General features: G+C 34.0%; 4 protein-coding genes and 1 long non-coding RNA gene across 8 annotated transcripts; 4 read left to right on the top strand and 1 right to left on the bottom strand.

The window, feature by feature from the left end:
* The first annotated feature begins 67 nt into the window (after positions 1–67).
* LOC136413846 (tRNA endonuclease ANKZF1-like) lies at positions 68–5,529 on the top strand. The gene is made up of 9 exons (XM_066397582.1): positions 68–349; positions 3,032–3,181; positions 3,273–3,464; positions 3,523–3,674; positions 3,732–4,001; positions 4,056–4,281; positions 4,332–4,473; positions 4,532–5,237; positions 5,317–5,529. Exons 2-9 carry the CDS (start codon positions 3,070–3,072, stop codon positions 5,488–5,490), a joined length of 1,974 nt encoding a protein of 657 aa, XP_066253679.1. The 5' UTR covers positions 68–349; positions 3,032–3,069; the 3' UTR covers positions 5,491–5,529.
* LOC136413852 (ADP-ribosylation factor-like protein 6-interacting protein 6) lies at positions 314–2,186 on the top strand. The gene is made up of 3 exons (XM_066397595.1): positions 314–615; positions 1,132–1,366; positions 1,545–2,186. Exons 1-3 carry the CDS (start codon positions 447–449, stop codon positions 1,642–1,644), a joined length of 504 nt encoding a protein of 167 aa, XP_066253692.1. The 5' UTR covers positions 314–446; the 3' UTR covers positions 1,645–2,186.
* Positions 5,521–16,955, bottom strand: LOC136413820 (testis-expressed protein 2). 4 transcript variants are annotated; one of them, XM_066397549.1, is made up of 18 exons: positions 16,703–16,955; positions 14,035–14,193; positions 12,463–12,612; positions 10,778–10,911; positions 10,325–10,523; positions 10,160–10,262; positions 9,709–10,107; positions 9,429–9,657; positions 9,131–9,369; positions 8,623–8,806; positions 8,475–8,570; positions 8,218–8,418; positions 7,976–8,158; positions 7,816–7,927; positions 7,439–7,726; positions 7,095–7,334; positions 6,827–7,044; positions 5,521–6,773 (listed from the first exon to the last, which is right to left on the bottom strand). In XM_066397549.1, the coding sequence occupies exons 2-18, from the start codon at positions 14,078–14,080 to the stop codon at positions 6,705–6,707; spliced, it is 3,090 nt and encodes a 1,029-aa protein (XP_066253646.1). In that variant the 5' UTR covers positions 14,081–14,193; positions 16,703–16,955; the 3' UTR covers positions 5,521–6,704. The 4 variants fall into 4 exon arrangements, with proteins under 4 accessions (XP_066253646.1, XP_066253655.1, XP_066253669.1 ...); XM_066397558.1 differs by having other exon boundaries at positions 7,816–7,924; XM_066397572.1 differs by having other exon boundaries at positions 8,308–8,418; positions 16,703–16,954.
* LOC136413855 (uncharacterized) lies at positions 11,961–16,341 on the top strand. Its single transcript, XR_010752501.1, has 3 exons — positions 11,961–12,101; positions 14,141–14,218; positions 14,459–16,341. It is a non-coding gene; the product is annotated as an uncharacterized lncRNA (long non-coding RNA).
* Positions 16,956–17,288: 333 nt separating the features above from the next.
* Positions 17,289–18,930, top strand: KdelR (ER lumen protein-retaining receptor). Its single transcript, XM_066393103.1, has 4 exons — positions 17,289–17,463; positions 17,809–18,068; positions 18,129–18,381; positions 18,435–18,930. Exons 1-4 carry the CDS (start codon positions 17,373–17,375, stop codon positions 18,467–18,469), a joined length of 639 nt encoding a protein of 212 aa, XP_066249200.1. The 5' UTR covers positions 17,289–17,372; the 3' UTR covers positions 18,470–18,930.
* The last annotated feature ends 2,880 nt before the right edge of the window (positions 18,931–21,810 follow it).

The raw sequence follows: 21,810 nt of genomic DNA, 5'->3' as shown, positions 1-21,810 counted from the left end.
GTATCGTCGTCCGAACTCGTGTTTTTTCGTGGTTCGTACTAGCTAGGACATACTTTCCGATACATCATGGTCGCGCCACATTAAAATTACAAATTTAAATGCTTACTTATACAAAACTCAAAATTAACATTCTTATTTTTTTCGAAAACTACAATTACAACTGCATTATTATAAAGGTTAATAAAGTAAGATACGGCCATTCTTTACTGATTTTCATTTAACAGCTATGCGCATATCTCCCTATTTGACGTAATCATCATCACGTACGTCTGAGCTTACATCAGATTTGATTATTTATTTACCTATTTAATGACGTCACCCCAAAAAAATCTAAAGCCTAAACGGTGAGGTAAGTTTCAAATTTTTGTTTGTGCCGTTCAAAATAAGCGTTTTGCTTGATTATTAAGTGTTTTGCGCCAATAAATAAATCTGAATTCATTTTCGTGATGACCGGAAGCACTATAAGTGCGAAATATACGAAAAACGGCTTAAGATTTTCGCCAAAAAGACGTGATTCCAATTCCGATGAAAATGTGCCCCACGAGCGAAATTTGGCCCTTTTGGGCCTCGTGGTTTCGGTCCTGGTGATCGCTGTGAAGGTATTTTACGAACACTGTAAGTATGGAGTTATTAAGTCTATTTTTTTGTACTTCTCTTGAAGAAATTGTTACAATTTAATTTTGAAGGTTATATTATTGCGCCATATTTGATAATCAGATTATAAATTTTACTTTTAATCCTACTTTGAACAAAGATAAGGCACCCCCACAATTGATCCAACTACTTACTACATGAAAGAACACAGATGACAAGAATAATCAAAAGACTGCAACAAATTCAGCCAAGATGGAAAGAAAATTGCTACAACCAAACCATTCTCGACTCTCTTGGTCTTACAAGACAAATAAAGCAATCCTACTTCCTTTTTCCTTTAAACACTCTATTAGAGCCTTACAAATGTAATTTTTATCTTTTTTTGCAATTTTATCTTTTATCTTTCGTGGTCTTCTAACCTTTGTGGGAAAAACACTTAGGTCTATATAGAAATAAATATTCCCACTTCCCACAAAATTACTTCCAGAAAAATAATTGTGAATTAATAATAAACCTAGCGTTTTTTCCTCATTTAAGATGAAACTCTACACAATTTGGTATATGAAAGAAAACTGATCTCATATGAAGTAGTAACTGAAACTGGCCAAATAATGTTCACAAACACTTGGGAAACAGCTGTAAAGCACAACAACATTTGGCTGCCTCTGGTGTGTGGATTTCTCGCCACATATTTCACATGGATGTGTGTGTATTTGGATTCTAAAGAACCAGGAGTGAATCCCCCAAGTCCTTTATCACCACAAAAATACAGGTAAGCTTTTTAATTCAGGAAGTAATGAAATCATTGCGGTTTTAATTAGAGCCTATTAAATATAATAAGCATGTTGGTGCAAGGTGTATTATGCTGCAACATGAACCAACATGCATTTCTACACCAATAAGGTTGATGCAGAAATTTACATTGCAAACAATTCATTATTGTTTTTTAGGAGCCAGTCAGGACACACATTTCATTTGAACTATGTTTTTGCAGTTTTGGTGGGATTTCTGGTTACTATTTATATGTATCTTAAGAATATTTCAGTTTAGCTCTGTGATAGACCATTTTAAGTTGGATTTATTTATACAGTACAGACACAAAACATAAAGCAGAATTTCACAGAACGTAAAAAAGATGTGAAGTTTCTGTGTTATGCACTGTATTATGTGCTGTATAAACCCTGCTTTAGGGTTAGATTCTGTAACATCTGATATACCTTTCAGCAGTATAGCTGTGTCATATATGTGTGTAGCTTCGTGGTTTTATGTCAAAGTGACAGCTCTACATCATTAGTATAAGGTGTAATAGCTACAAAATTCAGACATTAGGGTATTATATATCAGATCTATATATTGCTTATATTTATCATACTCTTATTTAGTTCACAACAGAACATTTAAGAACATTGTGTAAGAAAACAGAAATCTATATTAATTTATTTGCTATTATCATATTGCAGGGATGCTTGAGAGTTTACATTCTGATAATATGTATGAATTTTCGTATTCTGTATTGTTTTTTACTTCAACTTAATAAATCAAATATGCCTATTTAGCCATCAATTTACATTTTTTCTTGACCATATAGAAATGGGTAAAACAACATGTAGGTAAATATAATTTAATGAGACTTGAATTACTTGTGTGCAATTTAATAAAGATCTAACGCTGGATTTTTAGTTTTATTAACATAAGTTACAAAATGTGAGAGTCAGTATGTTAGATGGAATAGGTCAAGAATTGTGGAAACCCTCATAATATTTAAACATATGGCCTCATCTTTAAGATGATGGTCAAGTTAAAGAACACTTTTTTCGGATTTCCACGGCTTTGCGTTGCTGAAAAAAATTCTTTTAAAACAATGTGGATTTGCTCAAGTATAATATCTTAAAATCTAGTGTTTTATGAAAATAACGATGTTCCTTTGGTCGTTTTTGATAGGGTGAGTAATAAACTATTTCTATAACTCATCTGTTAAAAAAATATATATTTTTATAAAATATGCAGACCTCTTCTTCCATGCTTCTCAGCATAAGGCCAGGATTATTCAGCTTCATATCACAAAAAAGTAATTATTGTCCAAACAACGGAAGCAAACAAACTACATTTATGATTAAAGTTGACTTACCACATCAATAAATTATCTGGAAAAAATTAGATGAAAATGAGTGGTAACAACAGAATTACAGATATGAAAGTAGATAATTCCCCTAAGCAGTAAAATAATATTTATCAACACTTCTTCTATGGGAATATAAAAAATAATGTAGGAAAATATCTACTTCAGTCTATGGTAATATGTAGCCGCACGCAATTGGTTTATATCCATGGTCGTTTGACCTGATACTTCATATTACAATGCTGAAGAACTAAGCAAAAAACAATAGAACCACATACATAAATCTGCTGCTTTCTAAAGCACTTATTTTCTTTGCAGTATAGGTAACCTAAGCCCGAAACAATACTCCTACAAGAATGACCAGTAAAGCAGACTTCGAAGTCATTTTTAATGGCACCTTTAACGAATTGTTTGATGAATTCGTTATACCCGCTCTTTTAGACGCTGGACATGTTATTGAAAGTGTCGGTGAGTGGAAACAACATTTTGCATACTTTGTTTAAAGTCTACAGGTATGACTTGAGAACTATATATATGTATGTTTATGTGTTTTCTTTAGAAAAGCTCAACGATTGGCGACCTAAAGTGACTGAAAATACCATGTCATGCTCTTATTGCCGTGTCTCCTTTTCTAATGTGCAACAGCAACGGGAACACTATAAACTAGATTGGCATCGCTACAACTTAAAACAATCCTTGCAGGGTAAAGAGCCCATTGCAGAGGAGGATTTCAATTTAAGAACTGAAAATGGTTTAATAAAGTCTTTTCTCATTAGTGCTATTCTTTAAAACTTGGAAATTTGTTACAGATGAGGTATCGAGTATTTCAGGTTCAGATTCTGAGGAAGATGAGCAAGATTCTTTAGAAAATATTGCTACGGCTCAAGGGAAGATATTCCTGCAAAACGGCAAAGGACAAGTCTTCTCCATGTACAGGGGGGTTCTAATGGTTGACAAAAAGGTTTCATTAATATTTTAATACTTCAAATTACTATTGAAACAAATTTGTGGTGCATAGGAGGAACCTTCAACAGTACACTTCTTCAAGCGATTTCAACAAAATTGCTTGGACAACAAACAGTGGACGATATTAATGTTGGGTGGGGGTCACTTTGCCGGAGCTGTATTCTACAATTTAACTCCGATAGTCCATAAAACATTCCACTGTTACACTGTTAGAGCTGGCCAGGGTGGGTCCCAATCCGCCAGGGACAATAAATCAGGGGGATCACATCCAAAAAGCGCGGGGGCTTCACTGAGGCGATACAACGAGCAAGCATTGATCGACGTACGGTTGGCATTTTCCGAGTAAAGAATATATAATATGGGGAATTTTTCACAGCACGTGCGAAACATTCTCGTAACTTGGACACACGAAATGAAAAAGAGCAGTTTGGTATTTTATAGAGCCTCTGGCCCCTATAACAGAAGTGTGTTGTTTGGTGGTAAGGAGCCTGTTTTAGATAGAGCTGACATTCGCTTAAGGACAATTCCTTTTTCAACTGGCAGAGCCACTTACAGTGAAGTTAAACGAGTACATTTGGAGCTTTGTTCAGCTCAGGTTTATGGTAGTTTGTTGATTAGTTTTTGAAATAGAACTGTTTAAAATATATTTTAGAGTCGTTGAATGCGGCCGTGAGTAGGTTTTCTAAACAGACTTTACTGGAGAAAGATGCAAGAAAATCTAGAACTAAATCGTGCGGCATAAACCGGGCTAAATCTCGGGAAGTTGTGCAAAGACCTTTGCCGGGATTAGATGGGTAAGGTAAAACAACTAAGTACTAAACAATGCGAGAAACCGTGCTGTGGGGATTTCAGTTTGGAAACTGAAGAAGACATCGTCAACACGGACGAAGACGTTTATTTTGACAATGAAAATTTGGAAATATCATTTAAGGACTTGGAAGAATTTGGTGACAGTCTTTCTCTCGATCAAAGAACAAGAGGTCAGATGAAAAAACGACAGCGAAAAAGCAAAACTCAGAAATTAAAAGAAAAAGAAGAGGCCAGAAAAAAATACCTAATAGATACGATTATAAAAGGCAACTCTTTGATTTTGGAAGATCTTTTACGAGAACGGCTGGGCACTTTTCAATCTTCCACTACTATCTCTAGAGAAGAAGTGTCGAGTGATTTCTTTAACGAAGTCCTCGACGAGCAAGGCAATAGTTACCTTCACTTAGCCGCCATGAATGAGCACGAAGACTTGCTCAATTATCTCTTATCCAATAACGCGGATCCGTGTTTGAAAAATAAAGAACAGAAGACTCCTTATAGTTGCACTAACAGTAAATTATCCAGAGAGATTCTGCGAAAATTTGCCAAGGAAAATCCGGAGAAGTACAACTACAACAAAGCTCAAATTCCTCTGAATGCATTGACGGAGGAGCAGATGGCAGAGAAGAAACGAACACAGAGGAAAGTGAAAAGAGAGAAGGAGAAGGAAAAAAAGAAGGAGAATCATTTGAAGCAAAAAGAAGAGAACGAAAAGGAAAGATTTGTTAATTTGAGCGATAGAGAAAAGGTGATTTTTTTTACTGAAATAACATATTGATCTTAACTCATTATTATTTTTGTAATATTTATTCGTATTGGTCTTTTAGAGGGCGTTGGCTGCAGAAAGAAGGATTTTGAACACTCAAGGCAAGGTGATAGCTCGATGTTTTCTGTGCGGCTCAGATATGGCAGGAAATGTGCCTTTCGAATATCTGGAAAATAGATTCTGTTCTATAGATTGTTTGAAAAGCCACCGAATGAAAAATACCATAAATCTTTAAATAATTGGGAACTATAACAAGAAAACGTCATTTGCTGCAGTAATTTCATTTTTATTCAACATGTTAATTTATCGTAAATCCTCCATCAGGAACTAAAAAATCACACAAGTTTCATTTAAAAACTATAAACTAGATAAGGGTCGGAGAAATAAATTTACGATGAGGGTTTTGTAAAGAGAATATTATTGTATAAATCATCGGTTCAACCAATCACTTTACTCTTATTCCGAATAAAAAAGTACCTCACAATCCATAATTTTCCATTTTTTAATCGCCAGTAAATATGTAGGAATGCACATGATTTTCTTTAAAAGATACATATTCTTCATGCGTTATCATTTTGATTTCCAAACATATACAAACATATAAATTATGACAAAAGTGGGGTATCTAACCTTATAGAATTAGAGAAACCACTCTATTTATACCATAATTTAGTATTTCGAAATTCGAAGGGATCGCACGAGGAAAATGAAAGATTTTTTTGAATATAGTATATATCGAAAATTAACATTATTTAGATTCAAGATTTCGCTATTATTTGGCCATCTAAAATACTTAAATATGTACCGTCCTCAACAACTGTTATTTTCTTTGTTCAAACTGGCAAGAATTACAAATGCTGAAAAATTGTGATTTTTTTGGTCCATATAAACTACATTCTAAACTCATAAATCCCATATTTTAATTATTTTTTTTTAATAGAGAAAGCTTTGTAACAAAACTATATTTTCGATTCTTCAGTTTTAAAAAGTTTAAAAACTACTTTTCTAACCTATGGAAAAACAAAATATAGAAAAACTTAAAACAAAAATAACAAGCAAACTATTGTCAACTAGAAAACAAAACTAATACAAACCCTGCAAAACATTGCTAAATATCACATTTATTTTCCTTCAAATAACAATACGATTAATTAAGTTTAATATACGGGCGTTTACGCAAATTTCGTTCCACATAATTCCAGATCAACAGAAATTTGTCACTCGATAAAATACTGAATCAATGCATAAAAATATATTATTTTTATTGGGCCCTGCCAGCAAAACTTTATAAAAAGATAATAATATTTTTGTATAGAGATTACATAAAATTTCCTTTTTTTCGTCAGAAATTTTGGTTCACTCACAAAAAATTATATTGGACGAAAAAAAGAAAATCTTATAATTAAAACCTCAGACACCAAATCGGTTTTAAATTGCACGTAACTCGCACTACTCTGGCAAATTAGAATTCATCACAGGCACAAGGAAATCTTCCATGTTTGGTATCACCATTACTTTCTAAAAAGAATAATGAACAATTTTGCTTTAAAAAACCCAAAATCTGCAATTACCTCAAATTCCTGGAGCATTTTCTTCTCAATCCATTTGGTAACCATCGTGTAATTAACATTGCGTTCACCCACAATGGGGCAGGCTGTTAAGACTAATTCCGGCACAGGCCGGAAACCCACCCATATCCTATCGTTGGGCGGGGGCGGAATATTAAGTACAACAGTACCCGAGAGAGCTTTAAGTTCCACCGTTAACCTTAACTCAGTATTTGAAACCCCTGTAATAAAATGAGTAAAAGAAACCAAAAAAGGGAGGATAACTCCTCACCTTCCATTGCCTTTTTAATATACCGGTTGTCGGTGGCCGCTTGAAAGAGCTTCGATTCTGTCAATCTATCCACCATTTTGATAAATTTCTTGCTTCCATGGGCAGAAAGGCGATCTGCTGGGGAGGTTCCATCTTTTATCGGTGTTATTTCCTGAGGACCGTCTTCATCCGAACTACTTTCAGCTGTATCGTCAACGTCAGAGTGGTAAATTGCGGATTTAACTTCGGTTGTTGAATTGGCTGAAGCAGGGAAACGATTAATAGTAAATGAAAAAAGGGTCAAATACAAGTTCTTTGTGCTAATTTGGAATGCTTAATATCTATCAGTTAAAATGCAAACCTACCGCTATTTGACTGTGGATTTTTTAATCTCATCAAGTTCAATTTGGTCTGGAGAGTCAGAACCACGGATCCCTCATATGATACGTCTAAATCAACCCACAAACCTCTGTCGTCCATCTGGGGCTTATTAGAGTTCAAAAGGAAAGGTGGCGTCTTGCCCAAACTCAGTTCCGTAATCAGAATTTCCTCGATGAAATAAGGCAGTTTGATTGTCTGCAATTTCTTCTGTATGCGGTTTTGGACTTTTTTCATGAAACCAGGGTCTCCAATACAATCAAAAAGAACCCTCCCTATAATAATCAGAAATATTAGCAGTTTTGATTTAGTTTTACCCAGAAACAAATCATTATGGATTGGAAATTTCCATATAAATCCTTACCTATGAGGGAGTTGAACCACAGTTGTAATTCTGGTTTAGGACACATTTCCTGGTCTTCAAATTTCTCACGAGTGTCTGTGTCTTTTTCAGTCTTCTCCGCCTTTAAAACCTGCTAAAAAGAATAATCAACAATGGTACCTACCTCAAGGCAAAATCTCACTTTATTAAACAACATCATATATTTCGTATATTCCAACTGTAGTTTTACTCTATCTACATCCTTTTCTTCATCAGAAGCAGGGTCTCCAGCATGATGGGTGGCCGCCGCTAGCCTTCGAAACCAGTCTTCTTTCTCACGATCAGTACGTCCGAAAATATAAATCTTAACTTCAGTAGAACCTTCCTGTTATTGTTTATCAAAATTAATTATATGACACTAATGAGAGGGAGAATAAAACTCACTTTTTTCTTATTTACAAGTGTATGTGTCGATTGATGCTTGTTAGTATGTGGAAGTGATTTGTTAGGAGACTTAAACAAGGTGGTGCTTACATTTTGAGAACCCTCTGATGAGTCATCTGGTAAAGAATGCATCTCGTCTTCTTCCTCTTGATCCTTGACCATTCCTGAATCTGCTGATGGTAGGTTTTCTTTATTTAGGGCCTGAAATTGACAATTTAGATAATTAAAGCAACGGGAAGAATGAAGGCGTCATTTACGGTGACTTCAGGTCCTTCAGGGGAAGGTGTACTAGCTCTGGAATCAGAGTCCAAATCAATGTCCTGGTCTTCAGCCAGTTTGCTAAACCTTTGGGCCTAAAACAAGATCTTTAATGAATCTTCATTGTTTCACAAAAGAGCTGATTACCATATAAGAATAATCCTTTTTCCTAAACGTAAATTTCTTTTTGGCTTTCGGAGATTTGGATTTTTCGTTGGGTTTCTCCTCAAGAACTTCCTCCTCTAAACCTTCCATTTTAATATTGGTAGGATCAAAATTCAATTGATCTTTATTTAGAGTGATGCATATTGGGTATTTCTTGCTCCAGAGTCTGTTAAATAACATTTATGTTACATACTTTAGTACGTTATTCCAACTTTTTGGCTTGCCATGAAAAGCAATATTTTTGCCCTGTGTTATTATTACGTACGATTCACATTATCGGTAGGGTCTTGGTCAGGTAAAATGTTGTAACATTCATTTTTGTTTGTTCACATTGGAATAAGTAATTTTATAATAGTGAAACAACGATTAGGCGCCGCCGTGAATTGAGGATGTATAAGCCATTTCACACATAGATTTGAAAGTTTGATAGTTGTTAATAGTTGAGAGATTTAAAGTTAACCAATCAAATTTAACGACATTCAGAACTCACCGAATCTTAGCTAATCCCTCAGGCAACAAACCAATCTTCGCGCCTAACAAATTGTAAATTCGATGGTGACTAAAAGTGGCCCTAATATCGTGCTCGTTCCACATTGCTCGTTTAGGCACTTTGCCCTTCGAGTGGCTGATTCTCAGCAGATTTCCTTGCAGCCTTAAAAATACCGACTGAGTCCTCGATATGTGATAAACTACCGGATCGTAGGCTTCTGGGAACTCGTTCACCCAACCCTGAGAAAAAAATCATTGTTTGCAACTAAAGCATCTCTTCCTGTAGATGAGCAAAATACCTCAAATTTTGTCACAGGTTGATACTCTTTAACAGCAGGAATTTCCATAATTTTACTAGTAATTCCTGCGATGTTATCGGGTACACTCACAGGGATAGTGTAAAGTTTTACATAGATAAATCCTAAAATTAGTACTAAAGAAGCGCCTAAGAGCGCTCCTGCCAAGTACGGAAGATAGCTGTGGAAGATTGCGTACACTACAATGTAAATGGACAGCAGAATGTATGGACTAAAAATAATTAAAATAATAAGAACCTATTGGCAAAACTAAGAAGCTTACAGAACGTTTGTGTCATTCGGAGACGTTCTAGGTGCAAATCTCAAGTCCACAAAGCCTGTCGGTGCAAATACTGTAAACATTTTAGAATCTCCCTTTAAAAAGCTCTTTCGAATTTCCTCCCCTGAGACCTGTTCCACATTCACAATCTTCTCACTATCCAGATTTATATTGTCAATTTTCTGGACCACTTTCTTTACAATCTCCTCCTTCATCATTTCCCTATTTTCAGTCTTGTCAGAAGAATCTTTCCGGAAATCAGTCTCTTCCAATGCATCGACTGCACTTTCAATATCCTCAGTATGCTCAGGCAAGGCTTGTTCCACTTTTTCGGTATTAATATTATACAACTTCGAAAGATGACTAACGTTTATAGTGCCTTCTTTAGAAGACGTTTTGTGGCTACAAAGAGATTTGAAGATGAAATTAATGATTTAATAAGAGTTAAACGTACCTGTGGTGTTTTAAAAACCGAAATTTCTGTCTGATACTGGGCGAATGCATCTTTTTGTCTTTATCTATAGAGGAAGTTTCGTCATCGGACGACATTTCAACACCTGCGATAAACCGGAATGTGTTTGGTTAATAGGAGAGATCTGATGATGGCTACAATATTTACCTTCAGTGGTCGACGCGAAACCGCAAGTTTTTGAAATACTGCTCTCAGACTGGTCTTCAGAATCTGAGAAGCTTGAACTGTCTTTGTTACCCTCTTTGATTTGTTTGGAGTCAGTTTTGGCTTTGTGTAAAGGCGAACCTTCTTCGTGCCTTGCTTTAATTTCCGTTATTTTTTCCTCCACACTTTTGGTTATTTTACCCTTAAAAAAATATATTAAGTGAAAATTGGGAAATCAGCAGTTAAAAGCTGTATCAGTGGAAACCTTAACATTAAAATATAATTTCAGGTTTGGCACTGGTATCGGCCAAAATGATTATTACATCATCCAGCCAACGAACTATATACCTATAATAATTATCAAACAACTGGAAATTACAAGGATCTTTTAGGTCTATATTTCTCACTATTTGCATTAGGTTAATGTGTTATTTACTAGAGCTAGTAAAAACTTACCTTTATATCAGAAAAAAATCGCCAAGGGTCATTAGGAGGCGACGAGCTTAGGCTTTGATTAGTGGACACATCTACACTAGTAGACCTCTTGACTAGTTTTGGAAATAGTTTTAAAGCTCTTGAGTCTTGATCACCTATGATTTAGATTTATATTTTTCCAAGTAAAAACTCACATCAGATAAGAAAAATATTAATATACATATACAGGGTGTTCCGGAACGATGGTCAAACCTTTCAACAGGTTATTCTAAAAGCCATTTTAGTGACGAATGTTCCTATAAAGTTTTTTAATTTGGGTCCTTCCTATCGAGATATTCGAGTCTCAAAATGGCGGAAAATAATCGTTTTTTCTTTTTTCTTAAAAATAGCCACACTTAGAAATTTCAATTTTGGTACACATTATCAACTAGTCCAACGCTATTTTTTGGTGGTGTCTGTTGTATGATTCACGTTTCTGGAGGGCTGAAATCAGCATCTCCCAATTTTATTTCTTTCAAAACTTTTCCCTGCAATAGCCAATTTCAACAAACCTTTTTTTTTAATACTACACATAATTTTAAAACTTTTTTCACATAACTAATTGTTGGCGTGAAAAAAAATAAAAACAGTTTTTCTTACCCTATTAAGCATTTTTTCGTCACCGGTTACTGATAAACACAGCAGGCGATTGCTATGTTGATATTTTTCTATTATTTTGTTGTTAAACAAATTTCTATTTTTTCTATTATTGACAGTTTTTAGTACAAATTTCGTCAAATTAATTTACGTTAAAAATTATTATTACAAATGTATTAATTTAATATGAATAACTTCTACATCAACGAACAACATATTGACATGCATTTAATTTGTGGTGAATGTCGCGATAATGCTCTTTAAGCCGTAAGAGTATGTGTGGAAAGATTAGATAAAGTTATTTCCATTTTTTCATATTGCTAATAATTGATTAAATTATTAATTTCTCAATTTCTGCTCTTAATTCGTGGTCAGTTAAATATCGGTTCCACCTCTTATATTTAGATTAAAGGAAGATAATGTAAGGCGCAATCCGGACGGTTTTATTGATAATACTAATACCCCCTAGATAAAAATTGTGAACTGCGTTTATCAGTAACCGGTGACGAAAAGTTGCTTAATAGAGTAAGAAAAATTATTCTTATTTTTTTCCACGCCAACTGTTCGTTATATCAAAAATAACAAGAGTGAAAAAACATTTTAAATTATATGTAGTATTAAAAAAAAAGTTTTGTTAAAATCGGCTATTGAAGGAAAAAGTTCTGAAAGACATAAAACTAGAAGTTGCTGATTCCAGCACTCCAGAAACGTAAGTCATAGAATAGATACCACTACAAAATAGCGTTGGACTATTAACTCATAATGTGTACCGAAATTGAAATTTCTAAGTGTAACTGTTTTTAAGAAAAAAGAAAAAAACGATAATTTTCCGTCATTTTGAGATTCGAATATCTCGACAGGAAAGACTCAAATTGAAAAATCGCATACAAAGATCCCCCCTAAAATGGCTGATAGAATACCCTGTTAAAAGATTTAACCATAATTCTGGAACACCTTGTATAACTATTACGTTAAATGTTGTTAGTGGGTAATTAAAAAAAAATACAGCACAACTCATAGCAACACTATCATAAATCCACAGCAAACAATGAAGACTCAATATTACTTACTGGAACTGCTTACAGACTGCAAAACTCCAAACTGATTTTTTTCTTCAGAGATTGGAGTTTCCTCGTCGCTGAAACGAACTTCCTCAATTTCTTCGACATTTGCATGAAATTTTATTGATATTGAGGGAACTGAAGTGGTAACAGGTTTGCCTAAAAGGATGGTCAAAACGTGAGATATATCTAAATGTGAGAAACGTGAATTTTTATCTAAATTCGAAGGCAACCACTTATATTATACCGGGTAAATCAGGTTATAGTAGCAGGACTATGGCATTTGACCAGCATGTCATATTTTGATATGCTGGAAACCCTACAGAGAATAGATGCAATGTTGCGCTAGGAATGATTTAAAAATAAAAGAAACAAACAAGCTTCTAAGTGGAACAAAGAATTGAACTTTTTAAACATACATATAGTCAGTAGCACAGGACAGCAAAACTCTGGATGATAAAATGAGGCTTGACACGGAAAAATATTACTCTGTGATAAAATCCCTTTGACACATTAAAGCAAAAAGATTATTGAGGATTATCTATAATATAATTTAAATAATTTAATCTTAAAAATTACAGGAACTGTATAGAAAATGCTAAAAAAAAATCTTAAATTTTTATACCATATATCTTAGAAACTACAGGTCTTTGGACATATGTATTAAAATAAAAAAAAAAACAATTTCCACACCAAATAAAATATAACAAAATTACTAGATAAAAACCTGAACAATACATAAAATTGCCTACAGTGAATATATATATATAGGAATAGGCGCCTGCCCTTGATGCGCACACATTCATCCATGCTGTTTCTGGTAAAAGGAGCAATGTTGCTTTCCTCCTATAGAAATTTTCAAGCAGATTTATATGACATATTTAATTTAAAGTAAGATTTTTCTTTTAAATGCCATAGTTCTACAAGTAGACTGGTTCTCCCTGCATATACTTTGAAACTCAGTGATAGAAGGCCATAACATTTTGGTTTTATTGCTTTATACATAAATGATAAAGGAAAAACAGTTTTGTGGAAAAATTATTGAAGCAATGGACACCTTATATTTTGCTACATTATCTACTCTAATACAAATACAAATGTTCCAATAAAATTAGATTTGCCTGCGGAGATAACAAAGTATTATCAACTTGGCTATAAATAATGAATAACACCTGTTAGAACTAATCTTGAAGCAGAAAATACGGCGTTAAAAAAATAGCAATTACAACGACTTGCCATGCGTTCCTGATCCTAATACTTTTATAAATGCTACTCATTTTATCAACAAGCGACAGGATTATACTTTGACTTTTACAGTTCATTTGTAATATGTACAGAAAACTTTTGGTTCATAAGTCATGATGAAACTAAGGAAAAATCTTGAATGAAGCTTAAAATACTGAACTTATAGTAATTTTAATGCAACCATTCTGCTAGTTCTACTGTGCAAGACAAAATATCTCAACTAAAGAAATATGAAATGTACCATGAACCTAGAGTACTTACTTTACAAAGCATAATAAAACATACAAAAGGGTGACATATCAATTACAAAGAAAAGCACACCTCAATACCTGTTACCTTTTAGCATCCCCAAAGTTATTTTACTGTCTTTTCTTAAGCTCATTTTCACGCCTAAACTAATTAGAGTAGATTAATATTATATTAGTAGCACATACTGTTATAGGAATGGGACGATACGTGTACCTATACACATAACAGCTTACAGCTACAGGCGAGCTAAAAGAAACATTACAACATATATGTAAGTAGGGCAGCAGACATGATAAGGCAGGTGGAGTATGATTGCAGGCAAAAAATTTTAAAATTATCAGATTACTTTCAAGGGAACAAAGTTTATTGCAATAATGAAAGATGTTCATCCTATTTATTGTGGGTACAAAAACATGAAATAAAAACAATGCTTTCCAGTGACATAACAATAAAATCAAGGGGACATATTCCAAACAAAATTAAGCCTCCTATTCACCCAGTCTTTTTTTAGCATAAGACTAAAGATTATGTTCTCAGACAAAGGTCTGATCTGTTTGAGAAAGGGCCAGAGGGCCCAAACAGGAAGGCATCACTCAGCGAGGAGGTGACGCTGGTCAGGAACTTACTAAGGAATGACCAGTAAAGTGCAATGGCACGATGAGCACTATTTTGGATGCCACAATATCATTGGAAGACTGTCACTAGTCTATCAAATTAATCAGCATAGAATAACTTTTTGTGTAATTATTGTGCATTATACTATACAGGGTGGCCCATCGAAAACAGTCCAGCAAAGTTTACTGCTTTGTATGTGAAAATTAAAAAAAAGCCTCGGACCCGTATACTTTTGTTTTCAGGGGGACAAATTTCTACATTAATTTTATCACTGTAACTTCAACCCCTTAGCGGGGGCGGCATTCACCCTTGTTTTTTCAAATGAAAAGGGATATGATGTGACACATCTTTTGAAAGGGCATTAAATTGTCTTTCAAATGGCGTTTCGTTTTTTACATTTGAGCTACGCGTCGCCGAGAAATATTAATTTAACTTTATTGATTAGTATTTACATGTTATCTTATTAAGTGTTGAAAATGTCCCCTGTTCACCTCCATACAATAGTACAGCAACTGTTCAAAGTGTTCCTGGACATTTTGAAGAATATCTGGTGTAATTTGTTGACATTCATTGGCGATGCGGTTCCGTACATCTTCTAAGGATTCAGGCTGGGTGGCATAAATTTTCGATTTCAAATGTCCCCACAAAAAGAAATCAAGAGAAGATAAATCGGGTGATCTTGCGGGTCATTCGATAGCACCCCTCCTCCCAATCTATCTATCAGGAAACGTTTCATCCAGAAACTGCCGTACAGGTATTGCATAATGGGGAGGAGCTCCGTCTTGTTGAAATATCGGATTTTCTTCATGGTAACGTTGGTCGTTTTCCATAATTTCGATCAGCGCTGGGTTGACGGCATTCTCCAACAAGTCTAAGTAAGTATCTCCAGTTAAATTTCCTGGTAAGAAAAATGGTCCAATTATGTGATCACCAAAAATACCAGTCCAAACGTTTAATTTTTGAGGGTGTTGAATATGGACCTCATGGTAGATCCTTTCATTCGTGTCGGACCAGTAATGACAATTATGTCCATTGACTGTGCTATTGAGAAAAAATGTACATTCGTCTGAGAAGCAAACATTAAAAAGGTAGTTGGGATTATTTATAATTTTTTCAGACATTATTTCACAAAATTGTAAACGGCGGTCATTATCATCTTCATTTAATTCTTGTAGAAGTTGAATTTTATATGGGTACCATTTATTATGTTTCAGAATTCTTTGTACAGTGGTCCTCGAAACTCTCGTTACATCAGAAAGTTTTCTGATACTTAATGTAGGGTCCATACTAACTTGGTCCAGAACAGCTACTTGTACTGCTTCATTTCTCACCGGATTTTCAATATTCCGTTTTTTATTTGTCACTGAACCAGTTTGCCGGAATTTTGCTACTAGCTATTAATTGTCAGATGTAACCATGATGTATGTGTCTGTCTGCATGCCTCTCATTAAACAAAGTTGCCGTTACTCTTGCGCATTGACTGTTTATAAAATAAAATTCAATAATTTCCACTCTTTCCTCAACAGAATAAATCATTTTTATCGAACTGAAAGAAAAGAATAACACAGCAACAACGAACTACCCACATCAACTACTTTACTGAAGATAAAGTCGAATTGTCCACCGATATTTGTTAGTTTACAAAAAATTTTTACTCACAAACCTATTTATAAATAAGAAGTCCAGTAAAATGTTTAAAATTTAATTTCGCGGCAACACGTAGCTCAAATGGGAAAAACGAAACGCCATTTGAAAGAAAATTTAATGCCCTTTTAAAAGATGTATCACAACATACCCCTTTCCATTTGAAAAAATAAGGGTTAATGTCGCCCCCACTAAGGGGTTGAAGTTACAGTGATAGAATTAATGTGGAAATTTGTCTCCCTGAAAACAAAAATATACGGGTTCGAGGCTTTTTTAAATTTTCACATACAAAGCAGTAAACTTTGCTGGATTGTTTTCGATGGGCCACCCTGTATATTACGCGCTATATAAATCCAGCATAAGATAAATAAAAAATAAACTTGAGAGGCTCCAGGAAATCTATGGATGAACTTAACACTGATAGTGCCACTCTACTGGAATTGCCCATAAAAGAGTTTTATACATAATGTCCGAAACTAAATAACGTGATACATACTTTGTTTGTAGTCCATTGTTTAAAATCAAACTAAAAAAGATGTGATTCTTGATTCATATTTCTGCTCATTACAAATAAACGTTGTTCTGCGTTTCTGAATTATTAAGCTTGTATTTCTGTCTACAACTTTGTACATTAGGCCTTTTGGATACAGTTTTTACTATTTTAAGACTAAAATTTTTAGTTTATCTTTTACACAATTATTGCAGATATTAAAAATGATTACTTTTCCTTTCAACGCGAATGAGAATGATAGTCAAAATCAGCTGAGCTGATAGTCCTGACAGTGTTGCCGTATGTTTATCATTATCAGGATTTCCATTCAACGTCATTGAAATGCGCTGCTTTGCAGAACCACGAATAATTTGAAATATCTCAAAAATGTATCAATAAATCAGTATCAAATGCAATGATTGAATAAAATGAATTTCGATACTTATAGTATTTAGCTTAGTAAAAATTAATTCTACTAAACGTCAACGAATAGATTAAATTATATGCCTATTACACATCCTCATGACGACATAAAAATATTTTATATTCGGACGTTTGACATTTTTTTGTTGACGTGCGATGCCTGCCACCTGGCGTTCGTTATCGGAATATAGCCACGTCACTTCTCAATCAAAAACCAATTTTGAGTTAAAAAATTTTTGAAAAACTTTCAAAAATGAATGTTTTCAGGCTTCTTGGCGATCTTTCTCATCTCTTAGCAATCATAATTTTGTTACAGAAAATTTGGTACACTAGGTCATGCGCTGGTAAGTTTTTTTTTGGCGATTTATGGACTGTTTTAACCGGCTGCTCATGGGCATTACAATAGCATTGTTTGTGTATTTTTAATCATTTTTAACTTATGATGCCCTTAAACTTAGTTGTTTCTGAAAGATTTAAATACGATCTTCAATTTAAAACAGCAGGCACTTATGTCTGCTTCAAGCTAATCAAGTTCTTTATTTCCACATCAAGAATTATGTCATACATATTTACCATGGTTTAATGGTTGAAACAGACACTATAATCTGCAATGCAATATCACGCTTTTAGACTGTTTTAATTTGGTGCAAATACTTGCTATATTACATTTAAATATGTTGATTTTTCAGGTATATCAGGCAAATCGCAAATTCTATTTGCCCTTGTATACACGGCCAGATATTTGGACCTCATAAATGCATTTGTCTCTACGTACAATACAAGCATGAAACTTGTGTTTCTCATGAGCTCATTTGCCACAATTTTCTTAATTTACTTTAAATTTCGAGCCACTTATGACAGGAATCATGATACATTCCGTATTGAGTTTTTGGTGGTGCCATCAGTTATTTTAGCTTTCCTGATTAACCATCAATTTAGCACCTTGGAAGTAAGAGTTTTATTATGCCCTTTTTAGTATAGTTATACTAGCATTGACAGCATTTTTTAGGTATTGTGGACATTCAGCATCTATCTTGAATCTGTGGCAATTCTCCCACAATTGTTCATGGTGAGCAAAACTGGCGAGGCTGAAAGCATTACCTCTCATTACCTATTTGCACTGGGCTCATACAGAGGGTTATATATTTTGAATTGGATTTACCGCTATTGGAAGGAAGGGCATTATGATCTGATTGCAATTGTAGCTGGTATTGTTCAGACAGTATTATACTGTGATTTTTTCTATTTATACATTACCAAAGGTAAGTTTGAGGTTTCTCTTTATTGTCCAGTATTGTATGAATTTTTATTACAGTATTAAAAGGCAAGAAGCTGCAGTTGCCAGCTTAAAAATTCGTCACTAGTTTGTGCATGCAAATTACATTTTAAGTATAATTTGTGAAGTTTCAGAATGTTATAATTTTATTGCTTTAAAGCCAGTGTATAATTTGACGTGAAAACGCGTTGAATTGTCTATGATTTATCAAATTAACAAAGTTACTGATAAAGTTCAGAAGTTAAAATTTTTCTGGCAATGTAAATGAGCTCTTAAAAAAAGGACAGTCAAATTGTTTGATATAGGTAAAATGTTTTCAATATATGTAGTTATTTTTTTCTATTTGTACTACAGTGGGATATAGTATATGCCAAAAAATGAGCAGAAAAATATACTAATTACTTATTTGATAGGTAATTTAAGGGAGTGAGTCAATGAATGTTTAGGGGGCATGAATTCAACTAATAATAATTTGTAATTAGGAGGATAGTTTCATGTTTTCACTTCATTTGATATTAAATTAAATTCTACCATTTTTTGGAGTATGTGATTCATTTTCATTTAGGCCTGCATATGCCATCAGATAAAAGTAAAGCAACTCTTGCGGTAAAAGAAAGTTTTTAAGCAAAAAAGTTTAGTCTTAAAATAGTCATAAACGAAATCAATTTTCTCACGAGTCAGTGACTCAGATATTAATATGTATATTTTTATTTGTAGCTTGTTTCTTCAGAAATGGCTGAGATAAAAAATATTTTAATTTCAGTTTTGTGAATCTAAGGTGTTCATATAGACCAGCCAGGTACGAATTATTGGCAGTTCAAAATCTATGTTTCTATACCGGTGCTAAAGATTCGTGCATGTGTAAACCTCGCTCAAAATGAAGTTTATTGGCATCATCAAGGACCCATTATAGGTCTGATCAGTGCAATTCGTATACAGGATGTCAAATTTAATTTGTTTAAGGTTTTTTGATATTATTTCTTTTGTAGTAACTGAATTTGGGCATAATTCATATTCGGAGGTTTTTTGGGGGGAAAAGCGAATTTTGTTTAAATTTTTAAGTACAGGGCATCTCAAATTCGATGGTTTTACGACGTAGCTTACTTATTGTAGAAGTTACAGACGTATTTGTCTTTGATACTTCTGTCCTCGGTTTTTATAAGTCGAAAGTCCATAGTGAGAGATTACTAAGTGAAGATAAGAGTGTTTTAAGAAACTGCATTTTAGGACAGCTATGAATTTCATTTATTCAATGTGCAGAATCTAGTAGCGTACTTTGCTTTTTGCGACAGCGAATAAAGTTTCTATTTTTATTTTTTTATTTTTTTAATCCATTACATTTATGAATTCCTTCCCTTCCCGCAAGAGCATCCACACTCTAATAAAAACAAGAGTTTTTTTCAATCATGTTTAATGTTACATGTAACTAGTGCCAATTCAACTTGTAACGAAAAAAATGCTAAAGTTTTAATTCTTCAAATATAATAAATTGGTTTCGTTAAGCAGATCAACAAACTAATAAAAATTTGTGTAGCAGATAAATATAATATAATGCAATTAAAGTCACGAATATAGAAAATGCTAATTGCTGTGTGTTCCAGACAGAATTATTAGTTTTTGTTTTTAATGTCACTAGATTGCCATCTATGAATCAGGACAATAAGTACAAAAGAGAACTCATTAAATTTTCTATCTGAGGAAAAGGAAACGGTAACTTCCAATATAATTTAATCTGTATTCATACATGGCTCAAAAGATGGCGCAAGGATGTTTAAGCATTTGAATTTGTATATTATACTTTTTTGGCTAATACCTGACCGTCCCCTTTGGGCCTTAGGCTTATGGGAAGCTTAAAATGAAGGAAAAGAATAGCTAAACCTAAAAAAACTGTCTTATTGACATAAAATGTTGGAAACGTAATGGAAAAATTTTGCGTGAATCTGAGCAAGGTATTACATAGCATTACTTACCTTACCTACAGATGTATGTATAAACATGTAGCACGTATACGAAAACGTTCTTTTTTTAATAATTAATAATTTTTTTTCGGGTGCCCTCATCATCATACATTAAAGACCGTTTGCACTCCCTGTAGCTTATAGTCAATACCCTTTTTTATATCACAAAGAGTCCAAATGTTTCCTTGAATTTAGGCGTACAAAACAGCTGCTTTTTTAAATGTGTTCCGCAGTTTTAAACATCTAGTTAGTTTGATCGCCTGCATATACGAAAAAGTCGTTTATTACGTTATCCCCAGGCACCAGCACATGTGCACATTGTGCACCCTTCTGTCCCTCTTTACCCTCTTTCGATAGAGATGATACATAATGTATTTGTAATAAGTATTTGTATTTATATTAGTGTAATCCATGGGCACAATATTAGGGATTAATTGATATGAAAATAATAGATATCGGAAATACAGGGCAGTTAACTTTTAATGGGATTATTAAAGTGTCACCTAACGTGTAACGTTCTGATGCATTAAACCGCTGTCGATAAGAGTATGATGATTGATGGTAATATGTATGAAATGATGAAACAATCAACAGTCAGAATCTACAATGTGGCCAAAATACACAAGGAAAACTGGCCATGTGATAATGTAAAATTATCGCCTGGAGCAAGATTATCACACGCTAATGTTAAATTTATTTGGAGGCTCCAATAATGTCTTCATGAACAGTGCGGCTAGAGGAAAAAACTCTTCTATTTATGGATTTAGGATAAAATAGAATTCTCCATAAAAACTTGAAGCTACGAGTTGAGGTATCACGCGTTACTCGTTATATGGGGAACATTATAATTTGTCATCAACTTTTAACGTTCCCTGTAGAATAATCTCAAATTGGAGTTTCGAGGTAAACAGCCGTTTGCCGTTTGTATGAAAAATGACTTCTTCTAAATATGTATAACAAATAAAAAATGTGTTTCATTTGTGAACTTAACCCGTGGACACCCTGTAGAGCTGGAAATAAATAAAAAAACTATTACATATACATTTTGTGCGTTTGCCTCCAAATTCCGAATTGGTTTGTTAATCAAAAGAAGCGCAAACAATAAAACCTGGGAATAAAAACTGCATGAAAAAACCAAACATACAAGGTAAATAATAGATTTGCTATTAATATCCGATTTCCCCGGCTATCCGTCCAATGCTTAGGTTGTACTAAATTCGGGTCAAAATACTGTTGCTACTCTCTTTGTCTTGTTCAAAATATGAGAGAGGAAGAAAGATGGTAAATCGTTCGAATCGAAAAGCGCGTTTTCACAAGACCCTCTCAAACTAGAGGAAACCGGTCTAACCTGACCAAAACAAGTTGTGAACTTAGCTCGCGCATACGTGACACGATTGCCCCCTGCATTTACCGGTTTCCGAGCTCTTTGTGTTCAGTAGGGGTTTCCCAACGATTTC

Source organism: Euwallacea similis, chromosome 1, assembly GCF_039881205.1.
Source record: "Euwallacea similis isolate ESF13 chromosome 1, ESF131.1, whole genome shotgun sequence".
In the NCBI taxonomy this organism is placed as follows: Eukaryota; Metazoa; Arthropoda; class Insecta; order Coleoptera; family Curculionidae; genus Euwallacea; species Euwallacea similis.
The sequence above is the reverse complement of the archived record's forward strand: the minus strand, read 5'-3'. Positions and strand labels throughout refer to the sequence as shown.

Excerpts from the sequence above, each read along its gene's own strand:
- LOC136413846 (XM_066397582.1), top strand. The coding sequence starts at position 3,070 with ATGACCAGTAAAGCAGACTTCGAAGTCATTTTTAATGGCACCTTTAAC. Across the intron at positions 4,002-4,055 it reads ACGAGCAAGCATTGATCGAC|CACGTGCGAAACATTCTCGT; the intron begins GTACGGTTGGCA and ends AATTTTTCACAG. Across the intron at positions 4,282-4,331 it reads TTGTTCAGCTCAGGTTTATG|AGTCGTTGAATGCGGCCGTG; the intron begins GTAGTTTGTTGA and ends AATATATTTTAG.
- KdelR (XM_066393103.1), top strand. The coding sequence starts at position 17,373 with ATGAATGTTTTCAGGCTTCTTGGCGATCTTTCTCATCTCTTAGCAATC. Across the intron at positions 18,069-18,128 it reads ATCAATTTAGCACCTTGGAA|GTATTGTGGACATTCAGCAT; the intron begins GTAAGAGTTTTA and ends AGCATTTTTTAG. Across the intron at positions 18,382-18,434 it reads CTATTTATACATTACCAAAG|TATTAAAAGGCAAGAAGCTG; the intron begins GTAAGTTTGAGG and ends TTTTTATTACAG.
- LOC136413820 (XM_066397549.1), bottom strand. The coding sequence starts at position 14,080 with ATGAGCTTAAGAAAAGACAGTAAAATAACTTTGGGGATGCTAAAAG. Across the intron at positions 10,263-10,324 it reads TTTCGCGTCGACCACTGAAG|GTGTTGAAATGTCGTCCGAT; the intron begins GTAAATATTGTA and ends GGTTTATCGCAG. Across the intron at positions 8,419-8,474 it reads CTGAAGGACCTGAAGTCACC|GCCCTAAATAAAGAAAACCT; the intron begins GTAAATGACGCC and ends TGTCAATTTCAG.
- LOC136413852 (XM_066397595.1), top strand. The coding sequence starts at position 447 with ATGACCGGAAGCACTATAAGTGCGAAATATACGAAAAACGGCTTAAGA. Across the intron at positions 616-1,131 it reads GAAGGTATTTTACGAACACT|ATGAAACTCTACACAATTTG; the intron begins GTAAGTATGGAG and ends TCCTCATTTAAG. Across the intron at positions 1,367-1,544 it reads TTATCACCACAAAAATACAG|GAGCCAGTCAGGACACACAT; the intron begins GTAAGCTTTTTA and ends ATTGTTTTTTAG.